The 26,834-nt window shown below is 40.8% G+C and overlaps 1 protein-coding gene across 3 annotated transcripts in view; it reads right to left on the bottom strand.

Annotated features, from left to right (window-relative positions):
• The window catches only part of LOC102305092, a 157,740-nt gene that overhangs the window by 16,102 nt on the left and 114,804 nt on the right, over window positions 1–26,834 (bottom strand). For all 3 annotated transcript variants that reach the window (XM_042225491.1, XM_042225490.1, XM_005933643.3), the window contains 3 exons: window positions 18,438–18,619; window positions 4,620–4,876; window positions 3,483–3,619 (listed from right to left, as the gene is read on the bottom strand). In XM_042225491.1, coding sequence (XP_042081425.1) covers window positions 3,483–3,619; window positions 4,620–4,876; window positions 18,438–18,619 — 576 coding nt within the window. The remainder of the gene's footprint in view (window positions 1–3,482; window positions 3,620–4,619; window positions 4,877–18,437; window positions 18,620–26,834) is intronic.

Genomic DNA, 26,834 nt, shown 5'->3' with positions numbered 1-26,834 from the left:
ACTCACATTCATAACATTCCCACACCATGTTTTTTTAAACCAACAGCAGTAACACTGTGTCATGGATGACAGCAACTGGTTCCCATCGCTGAAAAGCTGAAAATGAGCTCTTGCTGTAATGCCACAGGGTGAGCTGGCCTGCCTGTGGCCATGGCAGGGCTCCTACTGTGCTTTATGTCAACACAGTCTCCAACAGTCTGTTTATTAGATAGAGCTCATTATTCAAGACAGGCACTCAGTGTGCTGCCGCCACAGTCCTACCAACACATTGCTGCCACAAGGAACCCTGAGTAGATTTTAAGTAAAGATTAAGTTTGTCCAGAACAAAACTTGGCAGCAAAACAACTTCTTTTTCCTTGAGCACAGCAGACATTGGATGGAATTCTCCAACAATACTTCTACTTATAAACAAACCAGTTGGATTATTCTTGAGTGCTTTTATGACTTGTCATCTGCCAGACACAGCTACTGGAGCAAAGCCAGGATTTAACAGGATGCTGGTATTAATTGTAATACGTCCGTCCAGCAAACTGAACAAGAAAACAGGTTGTCACTGACTTCTAAAAATACATAAATGTAGAGAGAGAAAAAGTCAAATCAGTGACATCAAAGAAAAGAAAGAAATGCTTGCGTAATTACATTAAATTATCCAGTCCTAAATGCATTTGGTTTGTCCAAAACACAAGACGTTGTGTTGTTTTTTTCCACTAACAAGATATCTTCGCAAGTGCATCCCCACAACATGCAATATTGTGCTCAGCTTGCTCTTTTTAGGAGCTGTGACACCAAGAGTGCAATGGGCTGCGTAAATAAAGATATGTGTTCAGAGTGATACTCTGAGTTAAAGAAGTATGAAGTCGCCCTCTCTACAGTAATTAATAGATGAAAAAAGCATTTATAGATTAATAGATGAAAAAAAATGAGTGAATTTGTTTAAATTAGGTAGCTATATTAAAATACTTAATTAAAAGTAGAATTTTACTATAATACACAAAATCTCAATGTCTTGGTTTGCCTGTAAATGTGAACAGACGTTGAACAACCAAAGTTGGCATACAGATACAACTTAAACCCATAAAGGTTCTTCTCTATATCATTTATTATGTTATCATGTTGCCTAACAGCTGAACACTAACCAAAAATACCCTTTTTTTTAACATTTATGCATCTATAACACTTTATAAAAGCATCATATTGTTTTCATTTCACAACAATATGATTTAATTTATTCTAGATTATTAAATATATTGTGATGATTACAGTATCAATGTGATTATATGATTTGACAAGCCAAATTTACTGTAAAATGGATATGTTCCAGTTACAATAATGTGTTACAAAGTTTATTGAATTATACCCTCAAATGGAAATTCATTCTTCTCATCAATATTATGTTTAAGGTTAATGTCTGGATTCATTTAAAACTGATAAATATTTGGGTTACAATAAAATAACTTTATTGTAGAGTTTGTCATATACATTAAAATCAGAAAATGTCACAACACTACTTCATTTGGTGCTTCTAATAGACATATTTCTCAGGGTCATAGTTTGTGAAGCCGAAAGCTTAAGTAAGCTTTAAAATAAATTATTTACATTTAAATAAGCTGTGAAGGCTGTGCCATCCATTAACTAACCTGGCTGAAGGGCATTTTAAGAAAAGCTGATGTGGTGTTATTTACTATTTTTCTTGTCAAGAAATCGAATGAAAAAATAACATATTCTTTAACGATGTATCCTTGTACTAAAATAAGAATAAAAAAATAATAAATTAACCGCAAGTTTGGAACTGGATGATATGTTCCGTCATGGCAGTGAAGGTTGTCACATACACACAGTGATAAATACTATACTGCATGTATATTAATACATACACAATAAAAGCCAGCTAATGCATTCCTATTTACTCCTGTTTGAGTATGTTTGAGTCTCCCTCCATAAAGGGATGGAGAGGTCAGTAACAATACTCAGTTAGCTGTGGCATTTAAACGATGCTCAGTTGAGTGATCTAAAGCGTAGAGTGTAAAGAAAATAACCTCCACACCTGCTTACAGTTGATAAAAGGTAGGATGGATTTGTTGAGCCTGTGTGAATTGCAGCCACAGTTTCCTGTTCTTTGCTGACAGGAGTGGAGGCCTGTGTGATCGTCTGCTGCTGAAGCCCATCTGCTTCAAGGTTTGACCTGTTATGCATTCAGAAATGTTCTTCTGTGTACTTTGGTCGTAGTGAGTGGTTACAACCAAAGTCTGCCATTCTCCTCAGACCTCTGATGTCAACAAGGCATATTCTCCACGAAAACTGCCACTCGCTGGATATTTTCTCTTTTTCTAATAAAGCTGTTCTCACTAGAGAAGGTTGTATAGCAAAGTCTGAGTTTCTGAAAAGCTCAGTCTAGACCAACAACCATGTCACATTCAAATTTACTTAAACCACCTTTTTCTTGCCAGTGTCTCAGTTTGAATTTCAGCAGGTTTTCTTGATATCTCCATGTCTGAATGCACTGCTGTCATATGATTGGGTGATTAATAAGTGTTGGAGCTGGTGTACCTACTGAAGTGGCTGGTATCCTGCTACCTGATGGATGAACACGTATCTTTAACACATTTATATCTGACAGCAATTTTAAGCTAGATGTTCTGGAACATCTGTTATTGTTGCCAAGCCTCCACGTGAGCAAGCAACGAGACTTAAAGTGTGTTATTAGAGGATGTAGGGGCTGAGCTGTAATTGGGCCTACTGGACTATAATTGGCTTTACTTCTGCCGATGTGAATACATTTATGAAAGAATCAACAGCACATTAAATATATACTCATTAAATCAAAATTCATTATTAATTAAATTGCACAAATGACAAGAGACAGTTAGATAACCTTAATCATGACTGAAAGCTTGAGAGCAGCTACTAGTGGAACCTACTGATGATCTTGCCCCTGGCATTTTCTATTTATCATTTTTTTACTGAGGGAACATGTATAACTTGAACTTAACTGTCTTGTTGCTTGACATCCTACATACTTGGAAACAGAAAGATATTTACCGATCCCCTGTGCTATCATGTTCTGTCGGCAAATCAAGGCCTGAGTTCGATTTGTTGCTTTAATTCAGTGTTTCCAGTTGAATCCTTACGAGAACAGATCTATTGCGGCATCAGATAACTCGCACAATACGGATCAATTGATTCTCTGACGCGCTGTAACAAACTGTTCATGGCGCCAAACAGCATTTCTCTCATGGTTTGATGACTTGAGAGCTAAGCCGCTTAGTAAACTGCATCATACAGTGGATACTGTGCCTTTCAGATAGCATAAAAAACACAGTTTCTAGTCTCTTAAACCTCTTACTCATCAGTGGTTAAGGTGTCAGAGGTGGGGAAAATGCTAGCTTCGTTGTCAAGGGTTAGCTCTAATAAAATAAATAATCCAATGAACGACTTCTAACGATGTCTCCGGATTAAGTGTTGTAAGAAGAGTGACCTCTGACCTCTCTGGGTGGCGATGACTGTAATGTTGTGCCAGTGCTCACGCTCCCGGTCCAGCTCCATCGCTGTGGTGATGAGACCGGTCTCTGGTGTGATACGAAACAGAGCCTCTGGGTCTGACTGAGGATCAATGGAGAACCTGAAGAAGAGAAAGTTGGGTTTGAGGATATAGACGGGTGAAATGAGGAGAGGGCAGGGAGAAATATCGAAAGAATGAGTGAAAGGAAGATGCAAGCGGGGAAGGCAGTGGGGTGCGGAGCGAAAGAAGCAGACAGGGCAAGTGTGTGAGGGAGCGATAAGGAAGTCGGCATTCAAATGGCCAAAGAATTAATATAGTGAGATTATCACAGCTGATAAGAGTTCTTTTGAAGTGCTACCGATTATCTAAATATCTCCATGAATATACCAGCTATCATTCCTCCCCACATACTCGCTTTTAGCACTTCTGCTTTTAATTGGGACACGGTTTTCTGTGGTTTTTACAGACAAATCGCTTGCTTCCCTCCTCATACTATTTGAGACAAAACCCACCGCAAACACAAGCGAAGCACTGGAAGCTGCAAGCGTCTGTGGTTTCTGTCTGGCTCGTGGGAACACTGTGTGGGCATTTGGTTGGCTTATTTTTATTTGGTTAGCTCTTATTGTTGTGTCTTGTTTCTTTTAGCTGAAGAGCCTGCTTTGAATTTAATTCAAAAAGCCTGGCTATCCCTTGCTTGTGGCTGGACAAAAAACAAATGATATCCTCTAAAACAGTAAAACAAATGAAGATATATATAAGTCCCAGCACCATTAAATGCTTGATTTGTCTTTCAGCAATAAAACTCCTGTAAAGCTGTTTTGTTATGAGTTCATAAACAGCAAATACTGAGAGGAACATTTTGAGAAATGGGCTTATTTGCTTTCTTCCTGGGTGGCAGATGATAAAACTGATACCAGTGTCATGTTTTACACCAAAGATTAAGTTACAGCTACTATCTCAGCATGAAAACTGGAAAGACTAGCTTTTTAAAAAAACAAAAACAAAACCTGTTCAAACGGAGCCCAGGTAGGCTGTTTGCTATCTCAACAGTGAAAAGTAGCAACCTAAATGTATAGGAAGACTACATGCCCTGCTGAAATGCAGAAGCTTTGTACTCTACCTGATATTATTGGTCAGACCAGTATCAGGGTCTACTGCACTGACTCGGCCCACTGTGCAGGCCGGCGGGCAGTTCTCTGAAACATCCATGTGATATCTGGCCCGAGAGAACCTCGGTGGCTCGTCCGCATCCAGGACTGCAACTCGGATTGAAGCCCGATCTTTAAAGGGGCCTCGACGTAGGAAGCGGGGGTCCACTATCGGGTTAAGGACCTCAACAGAGAAGGAATAGGAGCTCCGACTCTCATAGTCTACGGCCTGTGGAGGAGAGAAGAACGAGGTAAGCTTTACAGTTGTGTAAAATGAAAGGGGTTTTTTTTGCGTAGTATAATCATCTAAGGTTTATGCATTTACATATTTTGAAATGAGCAATAGAGACATTTTTTAAAAGCGAGAAATTATGCAAATGTCACTGTTACAAACATCAGATCCAAAAGCCTTTTTTTTAACGTGCCTTCATTTGGTCTATTTCTCACACTAAATTTTCCACAAATGACTGCTAAATTACATATCTAAAGCCGAGAGATGGAAAATAATGAATTCTTCCAACAGATAAGAGCTCGCGCAGGCTAGAGAACGGTCACATCCTAAAGCATCTAAGAATAATTTAGAGTGAATAATATTCTGGTTACCTTACATGTTGTGACGTTTGGATTTTTTGAAGCGATATTTTGAAGGATGTTGTGGGTGGATGCTTAGATGGTGGGTTTTGTGTGAAGTTGGAAAAGACATTCATGAGGCGTTGATGTTACAGCATTGCCAATGAGACTCCGGATGCTCAAAAAAAGTTGAAAGGCTTCTTCACAGCTTCAACACCGAGGTAACTACTTGTTTGGATGTTGGTTTGACATTTCTGGAGTTGATGTTTGGATAATGTTGACATGCTAAGAATGGATGATGTATATCTGTAGAGTTTGAATACTGTGTTGGTGAGACTTAAAAGTAAAAATACAGAATATTTTGTATTGCAATGTAGTGTTTTTCGGTGAATAAAGCTAAATACTTTACCCTACTTTAAGTTAAAAAAATCAGTATTAACAGCAAACTGAAGCCCTTTTGGTTTAATCCAGCAATTTTACTTGGGACTCACAGAAATGTAAATGGTCTGCTTCCAAGGTTTTAGGTAGCTTTAAATAGTTGTATAAGCCAAACTATGTCAACAAATGTGATAGCAATGGAACAACTATTATACAATAAATCTTCAATTCCGTACAGCACAGAAAGATTTTTTACAGTACACGAATAATTACAGTGGGCACACTGTAAAAATTGTCTTCATTTATTCTATTTTAAAAAGTACATTTGTTACAGTGTAGTGTTGCTATGTGCATGCAGACTCGTGCTACACTGAGTAGTTGCTATGACCATTTTATCTAGCTCATATGGTACTGCAGTGTTAGCAAAAACAGTGGGAAGTGTGTTGGTGGGTACCTGGCAGGTTGTATATTGTGTTACAATGTTGCAAACATGCTGGTTGGCATAGTTTCAGACCCTGTAAAGTGTATGAAACTTGCTTTTGTGCGCATATGTTCATTAGGAGTATGGCTCTATAAAGAATATATTTTCATGATAAGACCCCCCCCTCCCTCACATTTTTCATAAAAATGCTTCCATTGTTTTGAACGCCATCTCTTTATCACCATAGCGACTCTGCTATCACCATGGAGACTCGTACCTGACTCGGGGGAGCATTAAAAATTCCTTTGTATCCTTGCATCTACACAGGTGCGAGAGATTTCATTTGGGATAGGGGCTCAGGCCCCAGTGATTGTTTGTTACAGACAAGTTATGAAGCCTATTTGTCTGAGGTGTCTTTGTGATTGCGCGTCGCTCTCCCGCCAGCGCGGCACCTCTGAAGCGAAGAGATAGCCTCTGATCTGGTTTGCTGAGATGATTGTTAGTGAGGGCACGGGCACACACAAGCAATCACATACATCCACTGTCTCACACACGCACCCTGACATACACCTGCTGTTGATTAAATTTCAGAAAACGAACACGTTTGGGTCTAGTTCAAAATACCTGTTTGAGGTAATGGCAGGTGTGTGTGTGCGGACTTGTGCGTGGAAGTACAAGTGGTTCTTTGAGCCTGTGTATCCTCAGATCCTCTGTGAGTATCTGAGTGTCGTACTTAAAAGCAAGTACGCATATAATTCATCTCAGTGTGATTGGCACGGGGAACTATGTTGGACAGGGGATAAATGGGCTCTCTAGCTATGCAGAATTTTCGCTGTCAGATTCAAACAGGAGCTGAGAAGAAAATCATTGTGAGGATCCCACCGGCAGTGGGAATATTGATATCCTCCCTCTCCTTCCTTTCTGATCTCTCGTTTGCTATTTTTCCTTCGCTTTTCTTCTCGCTCTCTGAGCTGTAAACCAGCGTAAACTGCTTGACAATCAGCGGTCTCAGAACGAGGTGCAGATTGATTAAAAATTATGCAGAGAAAGGGGCGAATTGAAATGCACAGAAATGTAGCCAATTTGTGGACATATCTGGGCAGATAGAAGAAAATAAATACAGAAGAAAAATTGTTACAGAGTGTGTGAGAGAGAGAGACATGGGAATGGTGACAAAGTGTGTGTGCAGAAGGGGGGTAGATGGAGGGAAAAGGTTCTCTAACGGGGTTCCCATTACAGGGAGAGAGAGACAATCTGTCTGAGGAGGAGAGGTGTCACTTACACTGTGAGCACACACTCATCACCCTCCGCCCTCCCTCCACCCAGCACTCCATCACTCCGCTCCCCCTCCTCTGCTGCCTCACACACTCCATCACCTAGTCCCCAACTTACCCGCCCACACCTATCTTTTTTCCCTCCCTGGTGTGCGCGCGACAGGGCACCGGCTCTGACAAACCACAACACACACTCATCCTTCTCCTTCCTACACCCTTACAGTAAGGACACAGCGACCCCACTGTTCGTCTACCTTTTTACTTTTTGATATCATAAAAAAAAATCCTCACTCATGTATTCACATCTACTTGTAAGACACTTGTACACATACATACAAATGTCATGTTGGAGGACCTGTGAGGTTCCACATGCAGTTGTTGCAAATGTCCTCTCACAAGGAACAAAGGTTCAAATTCTGGTCTATTTCAAGCCAAAGAAAGCTCATATTTAAAATGGTTTTCCTGAAATTTGACTGAGCATTTTTGCTGTGGATTGCTGACATTAGCTACATAAGCAGCGTAGCCACCAACTGATTGCATGTCACTTGCACAAACCCCAGGCGTCTTCCTTACGCGCCGAATAAGAAAGCAGTAACGCTGACTTCATTTACCCTTGGCTCACCACCTTCACTGAAGGCTGAGACTGTGATTTAGAGCAGCTTGAACTCTTAGCTTAACATTAATTTAAGACGGCTGTTGCAGAGGTAGTGGAGACCAAAAGAAGAGGAGATGGGGCTGAGTGATACACTGTAACAAATTTCCCTGTAAAATTACAGTAAAGTACTGTCAGCCAGATTAGCTAGCATGAAACTGTGATTATACAGTGGACCTACAGCAATCTAGAGAGTTTCTTACTGCAAAAAAAATCTTATAGTGCAGTGCTGGATAGAATATGAGCATTACAGCATAATACTGTCAGCCATTTGGTTGCCATTATACTGTTGTTTTAGTGATCTTAATGTAAAAGTAAAATACTGTACATCTAAGGCTGAACCAGGTCTTAATCTTCATATTCTGGTCCGTGTTGCTTGAATTCAGTTTCTTACCTTTCTTGAACCGCTGACAAGATATCACATTTTGTCACGATTCCCCCTGCAGCTTGTACTTCACGGTAATGGCAATCTTGCTGCATTTAACAATTTCACTGTATGCTAAATGAGGTAGTGGGACTTCACACAATGTGAATTTTCTCAATAAGGTATGGGCAGACTGCAGTAACAGAGGGAAAATCAAGTCTGACTTGATGAAGAGAAAGAAAAAATACTACTTGCACATTGCAATCCATCCATTCATCCATCGGTCATCAGTCTTTTGGAAGGCCAGCACAGAGAGACAGACAACCATTCACACTCACATTCACACCTACTGGCTGGTAATCTAATATGTATGTCTTTAGACTGTGGGAGCAAGTCCATGCAAGCACAGGAAGAACATCCCCACACAGACGGCACCAGCTTTCAGGTGGTTCAGACCAGGAATTGTCTTGTTATGATGAGGTGCTAAACCACTGTTATTAATACTTTCTTCCTTAAAACTATCAAAAATTAGAGCGGGGATGTCAAACTCATATTTGTGGTCATTAGAGGTTAAATCCCCGATATATCCTAATATTAGAGAAAAAAGTGCAATGTAAAAAATTAAAATTTCTATAGCAGATAATAAAGTAATACTCTTTCTGTCATTTAATTGTTTATCTATTACTTACTTAGATGTATGAATGTTTTAAGGAGGTCTTTATCAGTAAAAAAAAAAAAAAAAAAAAAAGCTTAAAAAACAAATGAAAATACAGTTTAAAGTCCAAAATTTGTGCCCTTAACATTTTCCAAAGCCATCCCATGGGCCATACTGGAGTGTTTTCAGGGTCAATTCTGGCCCCCGAGCCTTATGTTGTTTAATTCTACTTCCTGCCTGCACCTTTGAGAGCTGCTTACTGCATGAAATACAGAATTTAAAAAAAGAAAAGGTTTGGATACCTTTGAAATACTGCCATAAAGTTGCCTTTTCTTACAGAATGCAAACCAAATGAATATTTAATGTGACCACCCTTTGCCCTGAGAAAAGCACCGGTCCTCTGGATGCCCATGCACAGGTTTTGCTTGGCAGGTAGGCTGTTGGAAGCATGTCAGAGAAGGTGCCACAGTTCTCCTGTGACCTTAGGCTTTCGCGGTGTCTTCTGTCTCTTCATGTAATCCTAGACAGACTCCATAATGTTGACACCAGGGCTGCGGGCTCTACCATCTGTTCTTGTCACTGTAGATAGTTCTTTATGACTCTGGCTGCATGTTTGGGGTTGTTGCACTGCTGCAGAATGAATTTAGGACCAATCAAATGCCTCTCCGATGGTATTGTATAAGAATCTAAACATACAGTATAAATTGCCTGAGGTTTTCTCACACAGTGGTGGATGAACGTGATAATGAATCAAACTTGTTTTTTCCAGAGTGCAGAACTGGGTGATTTTGTCTTGTAAAGAACACTGTCAAAGGGAAATGTCTAACAAGGTAATGCCATAAAGGGATTGTACTAAAGAAAATCAGTACATGAATTTAGTCTTAAGTTAATCTGCTTGTGATGTTTCACCTTGATTTTATTAGATTTTTCCCCAGTAGATTTCCTTCATTTTATATCACTGAAAATTGACGAATCTCTCCGTCCTACACTGTTTAAATAAAACAAGCAGTTTCAAAACTCAATACTAGGCTTGATTTCCTGACCTTTACAGATATTCACCCAGAAAAGTCAACAAACTGAAAATAATCATTAAATCAGCATCACACACATACATACTTTCTCACTCCTAGTTAGCACTCCCCTCTGCTTCCCCGCCCACACGCTCTACAAGTGTAACCTCGTGTCCTGTGATGCGGCGCTCCAATGGTCTGTTTTGAAATTCAAATTCTATACCTTTTAAAATTTGCTTCACAGTTAGCAGAAATTAATTAGCTAACCTGCATGCAAGACTGGCAATACATAATACATCTCTCCTCAAAGAGGCCGAGCCATAGGCCTGCACGCTTGACTGAGAAAGTGCGCGGTAGTGTGCACGCGCACATTGAGCGTACTGTACAATAACTGTACATTAATGGGCGGCTGAGGCTTCTAATCCCTGAGGAGGTGATTCTCCCTGCCTTCACCGTAGTAGATGTTAAATAAAAAAAGGTTATGGAAGCCTGTGTGATTCAGGGTGAACACACATGCGAGTGGGTGTACGCAGCACAGTGTGTATATATATGGTCTCAGCACCCCGCTGTCCTTGGCAGATTGAGTTCCTTTTTGATTTTGTGCATTCTAAATCAAGATCATACATCACATTTGTCTGATGACAAACTCAGCTTTGGACATTTCTGCCAACAAGCACTACTGCAGAGTTGAGAGAACAAAGACTCTCCTAAATCTCCCTTTTGACTTTGTTCTTCCTCTGCTGCCTCCCCATCCCTCTGTCACTTGTCTCGTCTTCTGTCTTATTTCACTCTCAGAGGTCTCGTGTCTTCCCTTTTTCAATTTTTTCTTTTTGTTAAGAAAACTTACAAGCAATACACTGGTCTCTCTTCTTCTTTTCTTTTCCTCCATCTCTCTTTCCCTCTCTCTCTCTTTCCCTGTGAGGAGATTAACACAATCTCTCCTCCGCGTGAGAAAACAAACACAGATAATCCTGGGCACGCTGCTGGCGTGTGACCGAGGATTAGCCAGCCGTTTTAAGTGAGAGCATATGGAAATAATAACTGCAAACTGACACACGCGTGAGCTTGCTTGTCCCCCAGGTAAGGAGGAAATGAAAAGCGCTCAAATAGCAGGCTTACACAGCTCACAGCAGCCCTCCCCCGTAAACATACCTCAAAAGGAACCTCCTGAATTGGGATGCCGCCAGATTCTTCTTAATGATGTTGTGACATGTTTAGTGTTGCGTCAAGTGATCCCACTTTGTTATACAGATGCTGCTTAATTCAGTATATGTGTAATGAGGTATTTTGAAAACGGGCTATTATGTTATGTTTGTGTTCAGAGTCTCTGGTTTTTTAATGTGTGACCTCAGCTTGCCAGACACACTAGACCCTTTATCACCTGTCTGATTTGCATGTAAAGCACCTCTGCCTATTAGCTGAGTCTTTCTCTTTTCTACTTCTTGCTCCAGTTAATTTCATTCTGATTAGTGGATTGAAAATTCAAGGAAGCTTTAACCAGCAGGCGACCCCCCCCGTGAATGTTATCCGCTAGCCATTAGGGGGCACTGCTGCAGAGCAATGTCAAGCAATTCCTAATTCTGAAATTACCTGCTCCTTAGTCTGTGGCCTCACTCGCATGCTGTATCAAAAATCTATTAGCAGGAATGTGTACGTTCATTAGAATCGATGCGTGCGTAAATAGCTGCAGCAAAGCAGCGCTGACCAGTCAGGGAGCAGAGAGGAATAGAATACAGACTATAGAAGAAGAGGAAACTGGAAAGAGGAAATTAGTTTCAAAAAGAGTGAATGGGTTGTGGATGTGTGTATTAGCCTGTGCCTGTTTGCGTCTGGAAATGTGTGTTTCCATGTGTGAATGCAAATGAGGCAGACCTAGGCTGAGTCAGAGCCACAAACAGCACACACTGTCTGACATGGCCTCCAGACACAAAACAGAGCGAGGACGAGGTGAGGGAGCAAGGCAGATATTGGGTGGGGGAGGGCGTGTGTGTGTTTGCATGTGAGCTTGTGTGTCTCCCGTGCACTGCATTTTCTTTGGACATGTATGGAGATCAGACGGGGAGAGTAACAAGATGCAGAGAGAGGGGGGGGCTGATGATGATGGGAGGAGGAAGAGGAGAGGGGCGACGGGAAGAGTGGAAATAGAGGAGAAGGGAAATCTTTTTATTGCTAGGGGGTGTCTCTGTGGGACTGACAGTAAATAAGCGATGATAAGCAGCTTCAGTCGTCACCCAGACTTACAGGCTGTTAATGACCCAGCTTTCTATGGCGTGTCCCCGCCTAACCCTCGCCCTTTCACAGGGATGTTCTCCTCCTCTCTATTCAAAGGGGCGCCATCCAGAGTCTGATTCTTTGTCCGCGTCCTTCGTTTACGCTCTCTCTCTCTCTGTCTTATTTTACACACCCCAAATCTCTTCTCCCGTCTCTTTTGACCCCGTTTCCTTCTAATCTGCTGTTAACCCTCCTGCCGCTCGACCCACCTACCATCATTCTGAGGTAAAGACGCAGCCCTCCCCACCCTCAGATAAGCGATCATTTCTCCGTGTAGCTCTTTTTCTTCAATCTCCAAAGTTTAAACAGGGAGCTGCGAGGTCAAGTGTGTAATATTGATGCGTGCCTGTATATCTATATATATGTGTGTGGTTTATTGGTGCTTGTGCAGATGTGCGTGTTCGTTTCTCCGTATCTCTGCCTGTGAGAGAATGCACGCTGTAGATCAGCGGTTAAAGAGATTCAGCCCACAGCAGCGAGATGACCAGCGAGGTCAAGGCCGGCTCTGTGGCAACACAAATTGTTCCACTTGGAAATCCTTCCTTCTCCGGAGGCGCACAGATCATCTCACTCCTCTGTTTAAATTCTTCACACTGTAAAAGCCTTCTGACTCTGGGAAACGGACAGCAGGGCATATGAGTCATTATTAACGCAACCCAAACATACGCACGCTTGAAAATACACACACACACACATTTTGTTTTATTTATTTTTGTTTGTTTCATGAAGTATAAACTGAGGGGGAGCTTAGCGCTAATTTTATGCTTTGTTTGTTTAATTCTATTAATCGTAGCCAATCATACATGATTTCCATTAGTTATGCATGAATTCCCTGAAAGGCTAAATCCTTTTAACCTACTGAAGTCAGATTATTTTAAATTCACATACAGAGTTTGTGTAACACACCCACCTTTACCCCCCACCTAAATCCCAATACTGCTGGGGCTACAGCTTGTTGTAAATACTCAGGAAATTGTGCCTTGCAGCATCTGTAAATATTCAATATATGTTCCACTTTGTAAGCATTCAGAATTGATCCACATGTAACCTGTGATTATCCAGTTTTATTTAACTGGAACAGCAAGCCTGCTCTAATCTATTCTAATCTATTTCTCTGGTGCCTTTGCAGAGAGAGTAAAGCAGCGCAAAGGAGGCCATGTTGAAATATTAATTGTACTTTTTTTGCCTTGCGTCTGTGGCTGAATCCAGCGCAGCTAATGCTGGAGGTGGGAGGTCTTTAGTGTAATTGTTTACATGTGATTTTCACCATTCACCACATGCTGATGCTCACCTATTCTCCCCAACTCTTCTTCAGTCTGTCTTATTGTCGCCATGCTGTCTCCCCCTCTCCTAATAACTGTACCTCTCTTTTTTATTATTTATTTTTTTCAGCTTTTTTTGTCTGCTTGTCTCTCCGGATGGGTATTTCTAACCTCCTGTGCTTCGCAGCCTATAGCTGAGCTAATTTCTCCATGGCTGTCACTGTGTCTCTCTTCCTGTCTCTTTGCGCATCTCTCTCGGTCGCTTCTTACTCTAACCTCCTTGTTATACCGCACTCTCTGCTGTCACCGCCTCGCAGGACCTCAATTTAACATTCCTCCTTCAGCTCTCCCATCGTTTCTTTCCTTCTTCACCCGCACTCTTTCGCCTTGTTCCCAGGTCCTTGGCTTAGATTTCTTTCTCTTGCACCTCTCACCGTATCCAGTCCTTGCTCTACCTCGGCGCGTCTCTTCAAAGGAACTTGGAAATCCTGCTCTACACGCCACCTCTGGGTGCGGATTGTTTTTAACGAATTCTGCAAACCCAAGGCTGAGAACTGACACAATGATAAATTCACAGAAATTTCAAGTGTTTACATGCGCATGCATACACCGGTATGCACACCTGCATGGCTTCCAGTACACCAACCAAAGCATTTGTGCAGTCAGGCACTCACCAGCAAAAATAAAAACAACATCAATTTTTGAATACAAATAGCTTTTTTTTCTGTTTTGTTGTTGTTTTTTCTGCAGATTTAGCCAGATTGCAGTTTGCATTTCCCAAAAACGATGTGAAAAGGTTTCAGAAGCTTCGTGTGCATTTGCAAAGATTTTTCATGGAATTTAATGGCACAAAGTGTGCAGACTTTTACATCCAGTTATCTAAAATATAAAAATTCTAATTTACTCCCAGCAAATACAAACCAAGCTCCCATAAGGGAACCTCCCAAAGGGATACAGTGGAATAACTGGCCAAGTATTATGAGCCCACTCTCACGCATCCTCCAATATCCTCGAGAGGATTAAAAGTTGGTCCAGCAATTCACGACCAGAAAGAAAACCACATTGTCCAGCTAAAAGATGGATTCTCCTCTCCAGCACTCTGGCATAGAACTCACCGGGTTGGCTGAGGAGTGTGACAAATTTTGAAGAAATAGCTTTAGCGCTACCATAAAGTCAAACATGCTACAACCAAACAAAAACTTCATCCTGGTGACGGGGGTTCTCACAGACCCCAGAGGCAAAATGTCTGTCACATCTTAGAAATGCTTTGATCTATTGCTCCAGTTTGTCACTATTTGGCCAATCAGTTTGTGACTCATTGTTTCCTGCTATCTGCTGTGACTAGTGCTTTTTTAAACATTCAAATGTACTGGGGTCCTGGGGGATCGCAGTCAAAAGCACCCATTTCTGCCTATGCAGTTTTAATAGATGGAACCAATTGAGCCCTATTTAGTGTAGAAGTGCTCTGTCAGTCATTCTGAAAGAGAGACACACAGACAGTCTGAGCATACAATGAGCCATATCGTGTACTATAGCTGCCTGTATATGGCATTTGTTTTGCATTATGTACAATTAAAAAGAGCATTGCTGTTTGTATTATTATTATTAGTAGTAATTTAATTTCTTTACTAAATAGTAAACTACTGAGATCATCTTCTGCGTATCCTGGTTATTTGAGTTACTGATGCCTTCCTATCAGCTTGAAGCAGTCTGGCCGTTCGCCTCTGGCCTCTCGCTCACTGGATCAGCAGTTACTCAGACACGCTGATATATCAGCAGAAGTGAGCTGTTTGTTGATAAATCTGTGTCAGCCTTTTTAATGGACAGTAAATAAAAATTTTAAGACAGATGGGAGAAACACCCTTCAACCATGTGGTAGTGTTGATGTTGAATAGTGCCAGAGGGCACTGCAACCGTCCCAGTTGCCAATACATGCTTGGAAATCCATAAACACAGGACAATAAAAAGTATATTTTTAAAATGCATATGGCAAGTTGCTGCCACATGATTGGCTTATTAGAGTGCCGTGAGAAATGATCAGATGTGATGTAGAAGATTGTCTGGTTCCACCTGATCAGTACTCTAAGCGACCAGCCTGAGTAACGGGCAGAACAATTACATTGTCTTCCACTAGAGGGCAGTACAACTACCTGCTCTAATTAAATGGGTTGCCAACTGCTAGTAAAACAGAAGAAGATGAAAAAGAAATTGCATAATAGTCTGAAAAAGTAGTCAATCTGACCTGAGTCCTGTAGAAACTTCGGACGCAGATGAAGGCCCTAGCATGAGTAGTGCTCAGAAGAAAGCAGGAAAGGTATACTGGGGACAAACCGAGCCAATTCTGCTGTATCTGGTCCGCTGGGAAAAATAATCAATATGCCGTTTGTGACATTTTTGTTTGGTGGTGTGCTGTGCGATTTTTCTAATGTGAAATATGTGACGTGGCTCCAAAGGGTTGGGAAACACTGGCTTATTAGATTTCTAAATTAATGAGCAGTTGTACAGGTGTACTTAGCAAGGTGGCTGGAAATATTCCATATTTTTCTCAGTGTATTGCCAGTAAATTCAATTGGACTAATATGTTAGTCCAAATCTCAATGCTTTCTATGGAGTGTGTGTATTTTGTAGGTCCAGGGTTAGCTCCTAATAAAAAAAATGTATAAAAGTAAATGAAAAACAAAAAGAATTTTCGCATTAGTACACTCATTATTGTAAACAGACTAATTAATGTCCTGAAGTTTTCGCTGAATTCCCAGCAGCAGATCTGGTGTGCTAGCTGTGATATTTGTCATTTTTGTATCAGGACTTTGTATGTGGGCTTGTGTGAAAGAAAGTCTACAATATGTGCTTGTTTTTGTGAGTGGACACATGGCCTTGTGCGGTGTGCCGCTCATTGATACGAGTTTAATACTCATCGTGCGCAATCGCAGAGGAAGAATGTGTTACGCTGGTAACACAGGTGATTGATCATATTACATGTGATCACGAGCACACGCAAAATTATGCTTTCTCTTTTGTTGCAGCTTCATGGGTATGACACCTGGCAGTATAACACAGGTGGCACAACACGTGCTGAAGCACACGCTCTCTGACTGAGTGACTGATATCACACGTCAGAGAAACGGCTAACAACAATAAAGGCGACTCATATGTATTTCGACACTTCTGAAGAGCTCATTTAAAATCAAAGCACCATAGCTCATATTAGCCTCCCACAGCCCTGCTCATATGCACACTACACATGAGCATGAGTGATTCCTCTCCTCATACGGATACAAGGCACACTGGCAGTCATCACTTCCACAATGCCCATACACCTGTGCAAAAAGGTGATCAGTCAGCATGGCAGGCAGCTTGGGGAATGACAGAAACCAAAAATTCTAGCTTTACACTAAAGGGATCTATCCATCTGCAGCCTGCATTAAAAAAAAACATCTGGGAAGGATTCTTGCTGGGGTTAAAAAAGAGACTGTATATAAAGAATAGATGTAACAACTGCAACCTCTCATTTTAAAGCCTCAACTTGAGCATTTTTGGCTGTTGCAATCCCATTTTTATTAAAGCAGACATGAACCATGAATCCCTGAGTGAGAGATGGTTCTGACTGATAAACCAAAGACAGCATGTTCATACAGTGATGTCTAGACAATCACAAGCTAACCATCCGCTAAGGCAAACCCTGCTTTATTATCTAATTTATTCTGTAAATAAGACCATCATTTACAAAAATGAACACCAGCATCAACTTAAGTTGATGAATGGTGTCTATGTAGACAACTGGGTTCCTTTTTGTTAATAAAATGAAATATCTCTTTTTTCAAATGTATCTGTGGCATCGCTGTGGCTTAATTTCATGTAACCAATCAAAAATCAGATGTGGTAGGATTCACGCTGGTTACACGACTCATCACCCTGATAACCAAGAAAATGAAGGAGAGGCTTGTGCTGTGATATGCAGTTAATACAGCTATTTTAACACAAACCATGATTTTTTATAGTATATCACAATATACATCCATCCATTCTCTTCCGATTATCCAGTTTTAGGGTCGGTGGTGGGCTGGAGCACATCCCAGCTGTCACAGGGCAAGATATTTAAATGACATCCATACAGACTGCATTTGCATGGCTAATGATCTGTTCTATCATTTGTGCATGATAGCATTTTTCCAACTGAACTCAAAATAGAAAGCCAGAGCCTTATTGATTCTCTTGTACATGCAAATGCTCTGCAATTCATGCAAGGATGTGCTAAAAGGCCGGAGACAAACCGCCTCGAAAAAATGACACTCAACTCTGCCACTACAAGCATTTGCATTTGGATGTGTCACGCTTTGGATTGAGTTTTGCGGAGATATTTCATTATGTTTGCTTTAAACAGATGGACGTGCTGATAAAAAGAGGCTGATTCGCAGTGAGTGGAATCAAGCTGGAGATTCATTTGTCAAAAAACCCAACAATACACTCTTCCTCGACGGGAGACAAATAAGGAAAACAGGTAAGAAGAATGCAGCTCAGCTGTATTAAAGTCCTCGCTGAAAGGGCTGTTCAGTGATGAATTGTGTGAGTTTATATAGCATTATTGTTAGTTCCAGGTAATTCCAGGTTAATAGGCTTAGGCAGCATGTTGTTAGCTGTGCTTCGACTCATAGGCAAAACAAAACTGTTCTCTACAGACCGGCCTACACTACCCGTGTCATCGTCTGTCCTCCCCCTCATCATCTGTTTCCTGTCTCCTTTGCTGCCTTTTACCTTTACAAAATGACTCCATATGCGCGCTCTTTTACTGCTCATTCTTCTAGCTCTGGTTTTCTCCTCCTCAGCCACTATCTGTGGTAACCTTTACGAAACCCTTCCCTCCTCTCCTGCCCACTCTTTCATCAATATCTCCCTCCATCTGTCCACCCCTCATTCTCTGTCATCCTTCATTCACCTTGTTGAGCGTGATGACCGCCTCTTGGTTTAGTCCGGTGATATTGAACGTGTCCCCGCTCTCCCCCTCCAGGATGGTATATTCCAGCTTGGCGTTCTCACCCAGGTCAGCGTCCATTGCGGAGATGCGTCCTATCTCAGCGCCCGGGATGGCCAGCTCGGAAACGGAGAAGGACCACATACCTGGGGAGAGACACGCAACGGCACATATTAGAGGAGCACTGTCATTTCATTAGCTCTGATACGCTTCATTTGTCAGTTAAACATTTAATTTTGTCTTTTGAAGTGTATTCAAATTGCTGTTCCCCACCTGCGCTGAGCCAATATTTACAACATTTTGCTGCGATAAGGCAGCGTTTAAATTAAAAGAAGTGAGAGAATGAAGGAGAGAGATAAAAGCAGAGTGTGCATTTGAGCGCTCTGCACAGATATTATTAAAAGACAGGTAGAATATGGCCAGAAAACCTACTGTTAAAAAAAACTAAATTAAAAGAGCCTAAGATTTAAAAAAACAGAAGGGTTTAAGGAGATAAAGAAAAAGAAAAGAGACGGTTAAGAGAAGCTGCTCTGGCTCTCTGAGTTGTCCATTCATTCCTTCTGCTGAGACATATTAATCAAGATAACAGGCTCGTTCATGTGTGCTGGTTTATGTTTAGCTGTCAGCCCATTAAAGCAGTACATTATCAGTCCTTTTGCTGGCTTTGCAGTTTACATAATATGTTCCTCTTCTCATCCATCGGGCACACCTATGTGATAAAAGCATGGAGGACCCAAAAAACTGATATTTCTATAGAAAAAGCAGACGCACATGCACTTAAATTCAAATAGCACCTTTGTCCTAGCACGCACACAGTGGCCACCGACAAGAACAAGTGAGGTAGGGGAGATAGAAAGTGAGTGAAGGGAAAAGGTAAGATATCACCATTTGGCACACAACAGAGCTGTTATCAGCTCAGCTAAAGCTAAAGGAATCAGATAGACTTGTAAATGTGAGCGAGAACAACATCACACAAACACACCGGCTGACGGAATAAAAGATAGCCCACCCCTGACAAGTGTCTGGTCCCACAACACGCAATCTGAAGAATTCGGCAAATTTGACAACATCACATTGAGACAAACTTGTGAGGTTATGTGACTTTGTGGATCGGGATTACAGACATCAAAGTCTTTTATCCATGGAAACCAACGTTATTTCTCACCGTGTTTGTTGTCTTTCCAAGTCTCTTAATATCAAATTTGTAATGTGGGCTTCCGTACTAGTAATTGCAGTACTCTCCCTCCAACAAGTCCTCCAAGTTAAAGTCAGATAAAACAGGCTTGTGAAACCTCAACAACAAAGCTTCTCTGAGATAAGTTGATGCAAATATAACAAGGTTTAAGTTGGTTTTATAACAACAGCAACAAACTTTATTTATATAGCACATTTAAAACCAATGGTACCAATGGTACCAAAGTGCTTAATAATAATGATGGATTGGATTTATATAGCGCTTTTCAAGGCACCCAAAGCGCTTTATAATGCCACTATTCATTCACTCTCACATTCACACACTGGTGGAGGCAAGCTACGGTTGTAGCCACAGCTGCCCTGGGGCAGACTGACAGAAGCGAGGCTGCCATATCGCGCCATCGGCCCCTCTGGCCAACACCAGTAGGGTAAAGTGTCTTGCCCAAGGACACAACGACCAGGACAGAGAGCCCGGGGATCGAACCGGTGACCTTCCGGTTACAGATACGCTTCCCAACCCCCTGAGCCACAACATGTAAGAGGGTAAGATAAAGTAAGAGGGAAGGATGAGGGCTACGGCAAGGTACCAAAACATGCTAGCAGGTTAGATGGCATTAAAAAACAAAAGCAAAAGAAATGCATATAAAAGCATAAAAGAGCAATAAGTGTAAGGGATAAAACAGTCAAAAATGTAAAAATGATTAAAAATAATTAAGAATAAACCAAAGATAAGAATAAGCATTAAGCTAACTAACAAGCAAGCTTTAACTGGTAGAAAAGGCGAGGCTAAATAAGTGGGTTTTTAACCGCGATTTGAAGGATTGAATGGAATCGGACTTGCGTATAGCGATGGGGAGGTTATTCCATAGATCGGGTGCAGCCAAGGCAAACGTGCGGTCACCTCTAGTCTTCAGCCGGGGATCTCGGCAGTACCAAGAGTGACTGGGAAGATGATCTTAGTGCTCTAGTAGGGGTGTATAATCTAAGTAGCTCAATGAGGTAGCTTGGCGCTATATTGTTAATAATTCAGAAGGTGAGCAGCAGGATTTTGAATTGAATGCGATACTTAATGGGAAGCCAATGCAGATCAGCAAGGACAGGGGTAATAGAGACACGCCGCCACTACAGTAAGGAGACGAGCAGCTGCATGAAGAGTCAAGTTAAGACACCTTAAAATATTATTTTATTATATATTATATTATATATATTTATATATATTATATATATATATATATATAAATATATATATATATTATATAATATATAATACACTTGTTCAGTTATTCAGGTTTTCCCAAGGCAATTTCAAGACACTGTTACAGAAACAGCAATCTTAAATCTGAAGGTACACTGAGTTTTCAGAACATTTCAGTTAACACCATGATGTTGCTAATTTAATAACAGATTAACATTGTCATTTTTGAAGAAACTAGTTTTGGCAGGAGATGATATGACAAATGCTACTGAAACAGCAGACAGATGCATTATGTGCTGCATGTGCGGCCTCTAAATGTTTGCTTTACTTTTCTTCTGTAAAGATATCATAGAGCTATTCTCACATCAACTGTTCTCACAGTACAAACCAATTTGAACTAATGGTATCAAGCTGAGAGAACATTTATTCAAGACTTCGCACAAGTTTTTTGCAAAATGTAGAGATTTCCATCCAGTGTTAATGCTTTGTTAGTTCTTAGTCGCCCTCAGAATGCTTCTATTCTTCCAGCATTGGGATTTACTGCCCATGGAAGAAGAGGTAGGGATGGCACAGGCATACCCTCAGAAAGACAACAAGAAACATCACAAGACACTCGCGGACCTGGAGCCCACAAGAATTTGTCACTGGCCTATGCTGCAAGGAGGGCAAAGGGCCCTGAGAGCTACATGAAACATGTAGCTTGTCACCTTTTTCAGGTAACACAAATCTTAAGACCTCCTGGGAGGCATTGAGAGGAAAACACATTCTTTCGCTACCACAAGCCTGATTCAAGGATTCAAATTTTTGAGCAGCATTATGATGCAATTCTTAAATTCTTAAAATGTTTTGAACTGCACATTGTTACAGAAGCACAGGATATTTTTATTCCTATATGTATCCTGTATCTGAGTAACTGATGCATGAGAAGGATAACTAATTTGTCCTTCCGTGGGCTTTACAGTAGGTAAAAAAAAATCAATACATCACAAATAGTTCTCATTTTCTTTACTTGTATTTTATTTTTCATGGGTTTATGAATATCACCTCGGGGTACACCACAGGCTGGGTCTTGATGGTGCTTTGATGAGGTTTACACCCTCAAATGTTTTGGAAGGGCCGAGCAAAGCCACAGGCTGAAGCATTTCTGTCTCGCTGTGCCGCTATGAAACATTAAAAGCAATAAATAGTTAATTGCGAGTGCTTATGGTTTCATTCAACTATAAGCACGGCGGTTAGCACACGTCACACTTTTTTTAAGTATAATTTTTTCACTTCATTCAAGCACATTTTCATTTACTGACCCTTTTGAATTTGAACATTTGCAAGAGAAAGCACATTTTTAAGAGAGCTGTCATGTAGCTGTGGCTGCATCATGTATGTAAGCTCCTTGGCTCTGACAACCGTAATTGTCGGGCTATAAGCCGCTACTTTTTGCACAAGCTTTGAACCCTGCGGCTTTTAGTCAGGTGCGGCTTTTCTATGGATTGTCCGTGATTTTTGTCATATCGTAAGACGATTTGTTTTGTGTGTTCCGCTGTTGTACGGCACTACGTTGCCTGGCGGAAGGATCGGGGTTCAAGAGTGGTATGTTAGTCACATGTCCGTCCGCCAGGCAACGTAGTGCCGTACGAAGTAGCGCGAAAAACAAACTTCAAAGTAGCGGTACGCGTTCAGCGGGAGTCGTGGATGATGAGCGGCGATAAACTTGCAAGTTATGCCCAAAAAGCAAGTTATGCCCAACTCCACCGGTGGATTCTTGACAGCGTGGAAAAGTGTGAAAACATCCACGATCACCAACGGATTTTGAAGGGCTGGACTGCTGCATGATGGAGAGGAGGACACCGCCACGGCCCTTCTGAGGGTGTTCGACTCTGACACTGACAATCGAGGATTTCTTTGGTTTTGAAAGTGACAATGAAAGAGAGAAGCGGAGAGTGGATGACGAAGCCATCCTGAGCCTGTTCGTTTCCGACACTGGAGAAGAGGACTTTGGTGGTTTTAGTGCGCAGGAAGAAGAGAAAGATGGTGAATGACTGACTTTTCTTCTTGTTAAAGCCGTGTCACTGCACCTGAGCCTAAAAGTCTGAATCTATTTTTCTGGTGTGCTGTAGGTTAACTGTTAAGTTATGCAAATATGTACCCATAACTTGTTTTTCAAAATATTAATAAAAGGGGTGTGTCTCCAAACAGCCATCTCTTTCCTGACAATTCGCTTTGTGCATATTCTCTTACATATGATAAGTCAACATTGAAACACCTGCGGCTTTTGGTCAGGTGCGGCTAATGTATGTACAAAACAGGATTTTCCCCTGATTTTAGCTTGTGCGGCTAATATTTAGGTGCGCTTTGTAGTCCGGGAAATACGGTACTAACTTTTGTTGCCTTTGTTGTGGTGCAACTGGTGCATTTGTCTAGGTTATGTTTTCTTTTCTTTTTAACTTAGTTATGCCCCCAGTCACACAGACATAGGGATAAGTTGGAAACTACCTGGCAACAACTGGTTGTCAAGGAAAAATGAGTATCCCCTTGCTTGTTAGTCAGGGGTTGCAAGAGGTTGCTTGCTGTCAATAGGTGAAACTAACCATTGTGACATATGCGGTGCTGCACTGAGAGCCTCCTATGGCTGCTAGCATAGCCTCAGTTGTGCCCGTGTTTTTAAGGAACACACAAACTTGTCTGCAAGCACGTGGCAACTATTTGCCAAGTGGTAGTGAAACTGTCAAGAGTGGGATGGAAAACCACACACCACTCATCTACAAAGTAAAAGCTGTGTCCTTTAAAACATGTTAGTGGTAAGGCACAACTTTTACTTTGAAGGTGAACATTCCCCATCTCCAGTTTGTGTTGCATTTTTTTTTTGAGAGGTTATTTTGTGAGTGTTTGCAGACAAGTCAGTTTTTTCTATGCAAACCACAGGCAACTATGCACAGTACTGCCAATTTTGGTACTGATCCGATACCAAGTAAATAGAGGTCCAGTATACCGACACCAATTACATTACATAGGCAGCATATAATTGGAAATCAGTGTGTCATCATTTATAAGAAACATGAAAATCAATATAAGTTTGCATATTCTGAAAACATTTTGATGACTGCTAAATCACTGTGATTTTACTTTTGACAATAATTAGTTAACACAATAAAAAAGGACCAGTTTTTCTTGTGTTTTGAAACTGTGTGTGTTCTTGTTCTTGAAGCCCCGGACTATAACTGTACCTATCTCTAAAGCACTTTTAAGTGCTATGAGATATTAAAAAATAGATGTGACGGTCGATACTATCTGTCAACACTGACATTTTTCATAGTGTATGTCTGTGGTGTATTTTCATCAAAAAACAAAACAGAAGACAGAAACAAAGTATTGATCCTATTGAGGTTGTATCAGTCCCACAACAGTACCAGCATTGGTATTAGTACTATCGATATTTCGATCAATCCACCCTCCTCTCAACCAACCAAGTTACAGTTACACTGAGGTTTTTGGTGCCCCACCCTCTTTATTATTCATTTCACCCAGAGCAACGAACACTGCATTATTTCCTTAGTGATTGAAGTTCGCAGGAAGTTATTCTTTCACTGTCATTGTGAAAAACACACAATAAAATTATTTGCTGTCCCAGTCAGTGCAAAGAAAGCAATCTAACTATTCTGGAAAAAATACAAATAAAAAGAATTACCTGTAAACGCAGTACAAACAGTACAAAAATATAAATAAATAGATATGTACAGCTATCTGTGTGTGTGTGTGTGTGTGTGTGTGTGTGTGCTCGTGCTTGAATCATTACTAAATGCACAAGCTGAAGATTGTACAGGTTAGTGAAAAGGTGACATACCAATGTCATCTATTGTTTATTATGAATTATTGCAACAGCCCTGGGATATCTGCTGTTCTTCAGTCTGTTTGTTTTAGTGTTTGTTGTTCTGTACCACCTTCCTGAGGGCAACATCTGGAACAGGCGCCATGCTGGGTGGGATGCGTCCTTCACATCACCTGTTCCAGCTGTCACCCTCAGGAACGCAGTAAGGGACTGCAAAAGCTCAAAACTGAGGCTGTAATTGTTGCTTTTTTTTTGTATTTGTGGTCCTTTGTATTTATTTAGGTCCACACTCAGAACATTATTACTGTTGCGACAACAATATAGGTAAAAAGTAAAAACTATCCAAATGCTTGTCCAGCAGTAATGCATGCAATATATTTTCATCACTTAAATGTGGATGATTTACTAAATAACTGAAGTTGTGTGGATTTATAACAGTTGGTTCACATACAAAATGCCTTTGACTAATTTCCTTTTTGTCTTGACGTTGCTCCCACTTCACTACTTTGTTGTCTGAAGGGACAGATGGAAACTCTTTTCTGCATAAAATGAACAGCGCTGCAAATTAGCAGTGACAGAACAAGGAGTCACCCTCTCTGTGTCATCTATCTGCGAGATAAGTTATTCAGGGCTGTTTCAGACTCAACTCAATCAGTCAGGGGAAATGTAACCTTAGATCACATATTAAAATATTTAAAGCTACAGATTCGGCAGGGGTAAAAAAAAAAAAATCAAATTAATGACCCTGTCATTTGACAAAGAGTTGTCAAATTAAGACTCAACATTGTAAAGCCACAGTAACACAGAGAGGAAAGAAATTCTCTAAAAACACAGCAGCCAAGATGGATTTGATGAGATTAGAGCAAACTCTTTCTTGATCAAGATGAAACCACAGTGAATCAAACACTTTTCCATTTTTCACTGAGCTGCCTTTCAAAGTAATATATTTTTTTCTTAGCTATGATCTCCACACCTACCTGGTTAGACCGTGTTAATTCCTTTTCACTGTCTGATTGGAATCCTGCACCTCGACGACACTCATTTAATATTAGCTTATTTGTGCAGTTCTTCTGCGCCCGCTGCTGTAATGGTCTGGGAGATTCTCAGTGGAGATTATATAACGGCACAAATGAAACAGCTTCACAGAAATTCAAAAGGAAGTTGTTTTTTTTTCATGGTTAAATAGTGGTTAGCTGTTAGCTAGCACCACAGACTTTTCTCTGCACACATAACAAGCAGTAAATGTGACAGACGCATTAAGCTCACTGCTGGCCTTATGGCTCTAAAGGGCCATGAACTGGCCCCATTGCCATATGCTGCTCTCCAAGCTGCTCTTTACCCACTTTTATACTTTCCTTCATTTACCTCCCGGTGAACAATTGCTTCCTCTGCCTCTCTCTCTCCATCTTCCAGAGTTTACTCAAGATTCTTTCAAGGAGTGCTTCACACAGCTGATATCTGTGATATGCCTGATGTGATAGCTCTTTCCAATGTACTTACTATAATATATAGACTAACAGCTTTGTTATAGAAAAAATAAATAGTCGATTGATTTAAGATCAATTTAAAGTGCTAAAAAGAACTCCCAGTTACATGACCTCCCACAGTGTCTTAATACGCATCACTCTTTACATACCAGAATGTAACTATGTCTACATGACTACGCAGTCATTTTTCTCTCCCAAATTCCCTACATTATTTTATTTTGAAAATTAAATGGATCTTCATTGTCGAAAGCAATGAAGTGCAAACAATTCAAATCATGTAAAAGGAAACTTTTCTCGCAACTCCCTCTCATCAAAATGACATTTACACTCTGAATGGAAAGAGCAAATATGTTCTGAGAGGGGAAAACGCAGTTCTGCCCTTATTTTGTTTCATCAACATAACTGAGAGACACTGTTAATTAGTATTTCCGCCTCAAAAAGTCTCAAAATGCTGAAACATGTTTCTCTTTCATTTATTGCTTTTGTGTTTATTATATTTGTCACATTTGCACAAACAGCCTGTTTAGGTTTAGGGAAAGATCATTGTTGTGGTTTGTTACTGAAAAAGTCAACAGTGACATATGAAGCGTGAAACAGGGTGTTGTTCGATGTTCTGATAATGAGCATTTGATTAGCATATATATATATATATATATATATATATA

The sequence above is a fragment of the Haplochromis burtoni genome, unplaced genomic scaffold, assembly GCF_018398535.1.
Source record: "Haplochromis burtoni strain Fernald_Lab_line unplaced genomic scaffold, NCSU_Asbu1 Contig_172, whole genome shotgun sequence".
In the NCBI taxonomy this organism is placed as follows: domain Eukaryota; kingdom Metazoa; phylum Chordata; class Actinopteri; order Cichliformes; family Cichlidae; genus Haplochromis; species Haplochromis burtoni.
This window is presented reverse-complemented; position numbering and strand designations above follow the sequence as displayed.